The sequence below is a fragment of the Quercus lobata genome, chromosome 7 (assembly GCF_001633185.2).
Source record: "Quercus lobata isolate SW786 chromosome 7, ValleyOak3.0 Primary Assembly, whole genome shotgun sequence".
NCBI lineage: Eukaryota > Viridiplantae > Streptophyta > Magnoliopsida > Fagales > Fagaceae > Quercus > Quercus lobata.
In genome coordinates, this window is record NC_044910.1 from 48,110,810 (window position 1) to 48,121,839 (window position 11,030).

Below are 11,030 nucleotides of genomic sequence, written 5' to 3' on the forward strand. Positions count from 1 at the left end.
GCAGCCCGACACTGTGAGTGTCTCTCGTACACATTACGGTCAAGCTGCCCGTAAAGCCATTGCGGGCAGGTACAAACTCCAAGGCTTACTAGTCCAATACTTATCTTTGGAATAGTTTGGATTGCCTATCGCTCATATAATTCAGCTGAGCAATTGTGTTTTTGTTTGTGTTTGTGTGTGTTCAGCTGCCCCGCCAATACTGCTAGCGCAACCACCGTGGAAGGTGGCGCGTGAGGAAGTGTTGGGGGCAACTCACAATGGGTCAGGAGCTTAGCTGTGGAGAACGCAGAAGAGAGAGTGGTCTGTTCCATGCGGTTCAGGATGGTGAACTGGAGTTAGTTGAGGCTATGGTAGAGGCACACCCAAGTGTGTTGGAACTCACCATTGGATATGGGAGACTCTCTGCTCTTCACGTGGCCGCTGCTAATGGTCGGATCCAGGTGAGTTTTTGATTCATTTGGGTGGTTTTCTTTATTGATCTTTGGTTTTCTTGGGAAAATTTTGATGGGTTTTGTTTTTGATGGTACATAGGTTCTTTCTATGCTGTTGGGTCGGTCTCTTAATCCGGATATCTTGAATCGACATAAACAGGTACATACAATACAGCTTTCGAGCTTGAGTGTCTAATGTCTAATGTTTGTGTTAGATCAAGATTATTTTCTTTAATTGCATGCTATTGATTGGATATTCTTATTGTTTGTGATTGGTTTAGACCCCGTTGATGTTGGCGGCAATGCATGGGAAGATTTCTTGCGTGCAAAAGCTTATTGAAGCAGGAGCAAATGTGTGTTAATTTTCCCATTGAGTTTATGTACATTTTAATAGTAAATTTCTTACTTGAACTATTAAAAGAGGTATTGATCATGGGTTTTGTATTGAATTTATCAGATATTGATGTTTGATTCTGCACAAGGAAGAACCTGCTTGCATTATGCTGCTTGCTATGGCCATTCAGATTGCCTGCAAGCTATTCTTTCTGCTGCACATTCCACCCCTGTTGCTGATTCCTGGTATCTCTCTTTCTCTCTGATTCACATACTTGTTGATTAATTGGCATTGGATGGAATAATTTGATTAATTTTCAATGTGTGGCATTGGTAGGGGATTTGCAAGATTTGTGAACATAAGAGATGGAAAGGGTGCAACCCCACTACATTTAGCTGCTCGTCAAAGACGGCCAGAGTGCGTTCATATCCTTTTAGACAGTGGGGCTCTTGTTTGTGCTTCAACTGGTGGATATGGGTAATTTTAAATTATGGTCTTGTAGATATTATAGCTAAATAGTGATCATTTGCCATTCAGATTGATGAAGGTACCATGATCTGCAGCTACCTAGGGAGTTCACCCCTTCATTTAGCTGCTCGTGGCGGTTCGTTGGAATGTGTCCGTGAATTGCTTGCCTGGGGAGCGGATAGGCATCAAATAGATTCATCTGGGTAAGATTCATAAACAGCCATGCCATGATCAGCCCTTATTATTTAAATTTTCAATCACTTTGAAATTTTGTACCAAAACTAATGATTATAGTGGACTTTTCACTTGCCTTTTGTGAACTTCTATTCAATCACCCAGATTCCTCAAAAAGGTACTCCAGGGAAACCCTTTCCATGGCAGCACCTTTTGTATTTTGAAAAATATACATCCAAGAAGTTGTTCTGGCAAGAACTTCAACCGCGTCCGTATTGAATACATGAATGAATATTTCCATAGTGACGGGGACAAATATCTAATATTTGAAAACTAACAATTTGCCCTATTGTCCTCTGAGGCTCAAATTAATCTGTACCCACCTGTCTTCATGAACTGTATTTGTCAATGGATTAGTTTGTTCTGAAACTTGAGAAAACGGGTACAATTCAAAAATTGATTCATGCTCGGCATGTATGAACTCTAAAATGAATATGGGAATTGGCTTTTTAAGGATGAGAGCAGTGGTGTGTAATTTGTTCTCCTACAGTTGGCCAGCAATGTGAACCTCACTGAACTGACCTAGCATTATGCTTATAGAATATAGATAGTATATCAATAACGTCATGGTAACTAATAATACATTTGTCATGCAACAGTACTTGAAATTGTCTTTTCCAATATGTACCATATGGAACCTCACTTGATTTTTTTTCCATGTAGTTTTCCTTCATCCTAAAATTGCTAGCATTTGATTTCTGTAATGACTACAGTCCCAATTACAAGTTTTGAAGGTCTGTTGTTGAAACTTGTAAATGAATGGATTTTTCAGGAGAATACCACACACAGTTGCTCTGAAGCACAAGCATCGAGCATGTGCAGCCTTGCTGAACCCTTCATCAGCAGAGCCTCTTGTCTGGCCATCACCTTTGAAGTTCATCAGTGAGCTTAATCCAGAAGCAAAAGCACTGTTAGAGAGGGCCTTGAAAGAAGCAAACATGGAGAGGGAGAAGACCATATTGAAGGAGACTGAATACTCTGTTCCATCTCCTTTGGATTTTGATGTTGGGGCTGACGACAATATGTCTGAGGTAATATCCTTCATTTTTTTTTTTTTTTGTTGTAGATTAAGAAATTTAATTAATATCTACAGATCTATATTTCACATGAAATTCATATTTGATGAAAGCCCAAAGCTCTACATCATGTTGAGGATGTTTGTATAAAAATTTATAATTATCTCTTGTTGAGATGGTTTAATTTTTACTTTTTAGTAGAAGAAATGTGACACTAATTAATAGGCATTAATTTAATATTTATGGGTAACCAAGCTGGCATATAAAGGGTCATTGGACACCACCTGCGACTGAGATTGTTCCACTTCATAATATATGATATTTAAGATGATCTGAACTATTGGGTTCTATTCATTTCTATGTAAACCATTTCTTGTCAAAATTTAGCAGTGCAAGTAGTGAAGTACTTCGTTCAAATGCTACAAAATAATTTCTAATCATCCAGCATTTAGGAGATGCACGTTTGTCTGCATATCTTTAACTCTTCATATAAGCATGGTTTTTGTACAGTCATGAAGAAACCCAGCTAGCTTAACTCTTCATTTTGCTTAATAAATATGGTTTTCGTACGAAGTCATGAAGAAACCCTCATAAGTGAATAATGGAGGTGAAATTTTCTCAACCAGGCTAGCGATGTGGAGCTATGCTGCATATGCTTTGACCAGGTATGCACAATTGAGGTCAGACCATGCAGTCATCAAATGTGTGCTCATTGCACTCTAGCCCTATGCTGCCACAAGAAGCCCAATCCTACAACTGCTTGTTCTACTGCCCCTGTTTGTCCATTTTGCCGAAGCAGTATTTCCCAACTAGTAGTTGCTGAGATCAAGACTAGCAATGATTCAGAACTTGAACTTAGTCCTTCCAAGCCTAGGAAATCAAGAAAGTCAAATTTCAGCGAAGGCAGCAGCAGTTTCAAGAGTTTATCTGCCATGGGCTCGTTCACCAAATTGGGTGGTCGCAGTCCAGGAAAGATTGCTGCTGGATGCAATGAGGTTGATAAGCCTTGAAGTAGCAGTTCTGGTGCATTTGCTTTCTCACACGGGGGTAAAATAGCTATCCTGAATTTGGTTCAGAGATGAGACCCGCATGGGTATGTATTTCAAACTCCAATTATATATATACGTCTTAATAGAAGCCATAAGTACAAGGCCCTTAGGTAAGTGTCGGTTGATGAATTCCATTCTATAGATTGTAGTCTGCTTCTCTAAATATTGAGAAGTGGCGATGCTTATGAAAGCTTGTTACCTAAGTACTTAAATCTATTTTTTCGTTCTATATAGTCAATTTTTGTTTTAATTGCTCAACTCTCAGTGGAAAAGTTCTAGTCTTACTGTTGTAGTCTGCTTCTCTAAATATTGAGAAGTGGCCATGCTTTTGAAAGCTTGTCACCTAAGTACTTAGATCTATTTTTTCCCTCTATATGGTCATTTTTTTTAATTGCTCAACTCTCAGTGGAAAAGTTAAAACACAGTTTTAGAGAAGTAGACCACTGTATCCACTCTTTATCTTACTAATGGATGATGGAGCGGGAATTCTGTTTGTGGCGGTGAGCTGCTGTTTCCAACATCTTACCTGTTGACACACTAATATCTGAGTATGTGACTTCAAGAGTTAAAAGAGTGCAATCTAATACTACTACAAATGGTATTTGTATAGATATCATGTCATGACCTTTGCATATTTATGTTCCTATATCATTACATGATAAAGGTCTTAAAATCAGGATTACTATTTCTCTCATAGTATATTTTTTCATGTTCTTTCCTCTTTTCCCTTTTCACTTATCACCTAGCGGGTCAGTGGTGGCTCCAAATTTTTTTTTTTAAAGGTGGTCATTATGAAACTTAAGTTCTATGAATTGGATCATAGCAGTGGCGGAGCTTGGAATTTGTCTTTGGGGGCCTAATGAAAATAGTCTAATGTAAATACTAGTAAATATATAAATTAATTACTTTATAACTCAACATTAGAATTCAAAAGTATAGTATTATTTTCTGAAATGTCATCATGAATAGATTAAATAGTTTTTAACTTGCCTATGTAATTAGATTTCAAAATTTAATTATAATCCATCAAGTATAACTAGGTTGTAACCCATCCTTACGAACTGAAATATCTGACAGTAGATTTTGTATAAAAGGTATGATACATCTCCACATTAATGGCTATGGAACTTCCATTGTCTTTTTGGTTATGTGGTAAAGAAAGTATGGAGAAGAGTGCTGGGCCTGGGATGTATAGTGTATGGAAAAACTACTAACCACTACATTAAGTATTATTACATGTTTAAGAAAAATATGCATGCATATTGGACTTTGACACCAAGGTTGCTAGAAGCCTACGACATATAAATTTTTGCATTCCCTGAGTCAGCAAGCTTTGAATGTCTTCCATTTCGGCGTCGAGCCACAACCCTCTTTCCTATAAATATATCCTCCACCAGTCTATTGCCAATTGAGAATATAATTTAATGAAGGTCTTGCTCTCTTTCTTTTTGCACCAGCACAACCTCCCAATAACCAATCAGTGCAACAATACTCTTATCGAGATCCATAAATTTCCTTCTTTTTTTTTTTTTTTTTTTTTTTTTTTAATATAAATTTTATAAAACCATGGTCTCATATAAGTGGTGGGCAAAACCAGCAAGCAGGATCCTAAATTTTTGAATTACAGAACATTAACCACTGATAATGGAGAGTTCTTTGAGAGATTATATATCAGAGAGCAAGTAGAATGACTAATTTGTCAGGTTTTTGGACTATGAAACACAAGCATATGCCTAGTATATATAAAAAATTGTGAAACATTAGAATGTGTACTACCTAGAACCAATCAATAGTCCTTCACAATTGGAAACTGACAAATTGTTAGAAAGCAACACTACCATGAAGGAAAATTTTGAGGTACCAAATTTGACGTAGCAGATTCACTAAAGATATCTCCATTGGCACTGAAAACTTGATCTAAATAAGGTCATATTAACTTATATTTGACCAAAATATTTAGGGTGAGGTTTATAAGTCTTGATTTACATTAAAGACAAACAATAACATTTTTCATATTAATTGAAAGATAAATTTATTGAAGATGAGGCAAAATCTATAAGCTACAATGTTGGCTATTCTATACCATTTATTTTATTGTTACAATCCTAGCTTGATTCGTGAATCCAACACTTTGACCCAGAAAAGCAAGAAAGAGATTGAAATAACAAACACAGGTAAAAAAAAAAAATGCAATAGACATAAAGGACAACAGATTACCAATAAAAGTTTTAGGTGTTTGTGCATAAACTTATATTAAAGGAATTATGGAACCTTTACTCTATCACCTTTGCCCTGTTCTTCCACTTTAGAATGCATTGGCCAAGAAGTTCCTTCTGGTTTTGTTTTTTTGTTTTTGTTTTTTTCCCTATATCAATATTCACAATTTCACATGTCAAAGAAAAAAAAAATCAAATAAAAGTGTATATGATTTGCCCCAAACATTATTTCACTAATCCAATCAATTCTTCCACCAAAGGAAAGATGGAATCGGGATTCACCTACCCCTATGATTTGCGAACATGTCTCTTGTGAATAGTTGTAATAGATGGAGGCATAAATGCATTGCTAAATTTTATGAGACATAATCCCCTTATCTTTTGGCCACAACTTCCAATTAAAAGTCCTAAAACAACCATCACTCTTAAAAAATTAAAACCTTGAAAACTCTTCAACCACAAAGCCCCCATAGAATTTTGGACTTATATTCAAAATTAGAAAATTTTACTCCATGTCGCACAACTATAAACGAAAATATACAAAAAGAAATGAAATAAAAATTAAGAACCTAAATCAGACTTGTTGTAAGATAGCACCAAACATAAATGAGATCCCTATTGTGAGAAGGGAGAGAGAGGGGAGGAGAGATCTAGAGCTTTTTGAGAAGAAAATAAAAATTTATGAAAAAAGCTAATACAAGAAAAAATAAACATTTTTTTTGAAAATTCTGATTGAGCTTGCCCTATGCTTAGGGGCAGTTTGCTACCCTATCAAATTGGAAGCTTCAAGAAGATAAAAAAGAGGTATGAAACCTTTACTTATAAAAAAAAAATATTAGAAGAAGAAGAAGAAAGAGAGGTATTGAACCTTTCTTTTTTATATGTTGAGAAATTCAATAGCAATATTCAGATTGGCATATTGTAATTTTCACCATCAATGTTTACTAATAGATCACAACTCATTGAGGAATTTTGTAATCATGTAATTTATAGTTGGGGGCCATAGTTGTGGCCATGGATTTTATTTTATTAGTAGGTGAGTTTAGCTTTATTGATGACACTCCCATCAAAAGGATGATTCTCTATCAATCAAATCTTTGGGGAAAATCAGCCAAAAAAAAAAAAAAAAAATCTTTGGAGAAACAATACTTTATGAACTTTGGTGAATATGTGGTCATAGAACATGCATACACCAATATTGCAAAATTGCTTGGGTTTCTAACTGCTTTTATCATACATTAAAGTTGGTTAAAATAATAATTCCAACAATAAACATAGTTTATACATACATATAAAGGGAGCAATAATCTAGTAATTTTTTATTCAAGAATGTCAAATGTCCATAACTAGGGCGGGAAATAAGGGGGGGGGGGTGCATGGCTGCCACAAATTTTTTAAAAATTAATAGTATGCAAAAGTAAGACTCACCAATTTTTTTTATATACCCCTAACAAAGAAAATAATTGGGCCCCCATTATGACATTTCCAAAGAAAATAATTTTTTTATTCAACATATAATTTTTGTATGCAATATATACGAATTATGACTCACTTTGGAATTAAAAATCCAAGACTTATGTGTGTGGGTGTTTGTGATAGTTCAATCTCGACCTCGCCAAAGTAAAAATCCTGATTACTCCCCCCCCCCCCTCTATCTATAACCACAACATGAATAGCAGACTCTTAATCCTAATCATAAATATACGAAATTCTAAAACTTAAATTAATTAATTAATACCAAATAAGATGTTTTACCTAAACTTCTAAGCCCCTTTTGAAGAGTTTTGGTGTGGAAAGTTTGGTTAAGGCATTTCTTTGAACATTTAAAGGGGGTAGATAACAATGTTATTTAGAAAGTGAGAGAGATACCTCTATGAGGTGTGTTGGTAACCCATCTTGGCTTGCAACCATATATATAACACACTTTTATCAATAGAAGCTCCATAATCTTTCTTCAATGGATTGAAATAAGGGCCTAACATAAAGTTAATTAAGAAAAATATAGCATCCACCCAAAGATTATACAAAACCCATTAATAAATAAAGATAGCATGAAAGATTAAGATTGAGAGAGAGAGAGAGAGAGAGTTTTTTTTTTTTTTTTTTTTGAAAAATAAAAAGTTAAAGTAAATTATAATAGGATATGAGCAACACTGGACAAAAGAAGAAAAAGAAAAAAAGGAGAAAGGTTGGTTGGAAATCTGGAAATCAACGGTGAAAATGGGGGAAAATTGTCCTTTGCAATAAAACCCTCTTTTCTCTCCAAATTAGAGAGATTGGTTTTTGGTAGCTGGAGAGAAAACATCCAGGCCCATCAAATTTCCATCATCTCTTCTCTTTTCAACTAAAAACACACAAAAATAATTTTCTCTCCACTTTTCTCTCCTATTTTTCATCCTCCTTAAAATTTTTCAAACCAAACGGATCTTATGAGTGTTTTTGAGTGAAAAATAAGGTGGATGGAAAATGAGAGAGAAAAAAATAGGAGAAATTTTGTGTGAAATGGGTGTTTGGTGACTTTGGTCAATCTCCCAAATTGGATAAAAAATGGGGAGGAAAAAAGGTTGGATGAAATTACTCATTTGCTCTCCCTAAAACTAAAATCAATGTTGACTCATTTTTTTATTGGTTTTTAAATTCAACATTTAGTTTGCTAATTTTATTCCAAAACAATATTTCTTTTTTCCCTTTATAAAATACTATATAAAAAAGAGTAATACTTTACGGTCACAAACTATTTTACAATATTTTTAAAAACTATTGATGTGACAAATTTTTACTAGGTCTCATTTAGGCCCACCACTATCATTTTTTTGCATACCAATAGTCATTCACCATATCAGAAATTTGTAAAATATTTTATATCTATAGCATTTTCCTATAAAAAAAAGAGTTACGCAATAGAGTATGAGAGTAAATTTATACAAACTCTATTTTTTATCTCTCTGCTTTTCCATCCTTCAATTATCAAACACAAGTAAGTAAAACTAAAGTCTCTTTTATATTCTCACATTTTCAGTTTCCTTCCCTTTTTCTATACTTGTACTTTTTTATTCTGTTATTTTCTATTCTCGTACTTTTCCATTCTGTTGACTAAACAAGTCCATATATCAACTAATATATCAATTTCAAGTCTAAACATTTACCCAATAATTATAATAATGATAATATTAAAACTGCAAAAATTCTAATACCACATAAAATGACATAACTTGTGCCACAATTATCCACGTGGTAGCTTGTGAGTTGTGGAAAAAAAGTGGTAGGTTTATGTAAGAGTAACAAGTAATCAATTATAATCTGACACGCAAGATAATTGTGGCAAAAGTTATAATGTACTAGAACTACCCTTAAAACACTCATTAAAAAAAAAAAAAAAAACCCTTAAAACAGTTTTATTTTATTAATAATGAGTCATTGACTTATGTTAATAGATGTCGTCAAGAGGCTCAGAAGCAATCGTTAATAAACCATAAAAAGTTTCCACTACTTTTATAAATATAAAAATCTATCAATATCCTTTATTATTTTATTATTATAAGGTGTGAAACTTTTTTCATGTCTCCTTTGTCATTTCCAATGCCTAATCACGTGTCTTGCTCTCGGGAAAAAAAAAAAAAAAAAATTGACCTGAAGAAGTACCAGCGGACGAAACGAAGAAAGAAGAAGAAGAAGAAGAATTAGACTCTGCCATGGCCTGGGTTCAACCTGGAAAGGTAAGGTAAGTGTTATGTTATTTTTTATTCATTAATTATTTCCTTGTTCGCCTTTACTTTAGAGCTGTAATTTATTGACCAAAGAATGGAACAGAAACGAAGTAAAACTAGGTGATAACTTGGAATGAAAGACCAGGTGCAGGTAACATGATAACTTAGTCGAAAAAAAAGCCCTCAGAATCAGGAAAAAAACAAAAACCATCAACTGTACAATTCAAATCCAACAATCCAAATCAATATATCACAACAACACATATAAAAAGCTCAGAAAAGAGAGAGAAAAAAAAGAAGAAAAAAAAGCAATAAACTAGCCGTTACAATTTGTCTTGTGGGTCATTTGACTTTACTCCAACGTTCAGCAAAAAAAAAGAAAAAAAAAAGACTTTACTCCAACGGTCATATTTTGAAATATGGCCGTTGTGCCTCTCAGCTCTCTCACTCTATATCTTTCCCTTTCCACTCCCCATTTCTCTCCAAACAAATCCACCATTTCTGAGCTTCCAAAACTCAATACCTCACATATCCCCATTTGGCCATTTGCCTAAAACCTCTCCAAATCAACTTTAGTTTATAGAAATCAGCTGAATTTGTCAAAAATCCTCAAATGGGTATGCACACCATCACTATGGGCACAGTGACTGATTCCCACTACCACACCCACAAGGTCTTCCTCTTCTGCAATTACATTCTCCTTGGTGCAGCCTCCAGTTGCATCTTCCTCACTCTTTCTCTCCGGCTCTTCCCGTCTATATCCGGCTTCTTCCTAATCCTCCTCCACATTTTCACCATAGCCGGAGCGGTCTTCGGCTGTGCAGCAGCCGGCTCATCGGGGCCTAGCCGGTGGTATGCAGCTCACATGGTGGCAACAGTGCTCACTGCGATATTCCAAGGCTCGGTTTCTGTGCTGATCTTCACGAGAACCGGGGATTTCCTTGGCCAATTGAAGTCCTATGTGAGGGAAGATGATGGTGCTGTGATACTGAAGTTGGCTGGTGGGTTGTGTGTGTTGATCTTTTGCTTGGAGTGGGTTGTCTTGACACTTGCATTTTTCTTGAAGTATTATGCTTATGTTGAAAGTGATAATGTTGGGGCTAATAGCCATGCAATGAGGAAGAGTTCCAAGGTGGGAGTCGTGGGACAAGAGGAGGACTTGAAAAATTGGCCATGGCCATTCCAAGTCTAAATTGATTGATACTTTGGTTTGAATGAACTTTTTTGTGGTCATGGGCATTGTCGTGCCACCACTGTGCCATCTCTAATCTGCGACAGGATATTTCATTATTTGTTGATTCATTGGAGTGTGAACTATTATTTATTATATTCTGATAATGTGTTTATCTTGTATCAGTCTTTTTTTTGTTTTACCTATATGAATATTTATATATATGGGATTGGTCTACAAAACTGTATTTGGTTTTGTTTTTGTTAAATTGATGGGTCTGAAATCTGTTGGCTAATTTTGCCAAATTTGTTAGATTCTTCTCTGTGGGCTTAATTCTGGAATGCCACTATTAGTTCTTCTTCGTGACTTTGTTATCTCCGGCTTTGTGACAAAGTTTTGCCATG

General features: G+C 35.1%; 2 protein-coding genes across 2 annotated transcripts; both read left to right on the forward strand.

The window, feature by feature from the left end:
- LOC115953486 (putative E3 ubiquitin-protein ligase XBAT31) lies at nt 1-3,923 on the forward strand. Its single transcript, XM_031071168.1, has 8 exons — nt 1-440; nt 532-591; nt 713-784; nt 889-1,010; nt 1,102-1,242; nt 1,329-1,436; nt 2,240-2,498; nt 3,110-3,923. The coding sequence occupies exons 1-8, from the start codon at nt 258-260 to the stop codon at nt 3,491-3,493; spliced, it is 1,329 nt and encodes a 442-aa protein (XP_030927028.1). The 5' UTR covers nt 1-257; the 3' UTR covers nt 3,494-3,923.
- A 6,019-nt stretch (nt 3,924-9,942) lies between these two features.
- Nucleotides 9,943-10,991, forward strand: LOC115953302. The gene has a single exon (XM_031070905.1). The coding sequence runs from the start codon at nt 10,069-10,071 to the stop codon at nt 10,645-10,647; it is 579 nt and encodes a 192-aa protein (XP_030926765.1). The 5' UTR covers nt 9,943-10,068; the 3' UTR covers nt 10,648-10,991.
- Nucleotides 10,992-11,030: the final 39 nt, after the last annotated feature.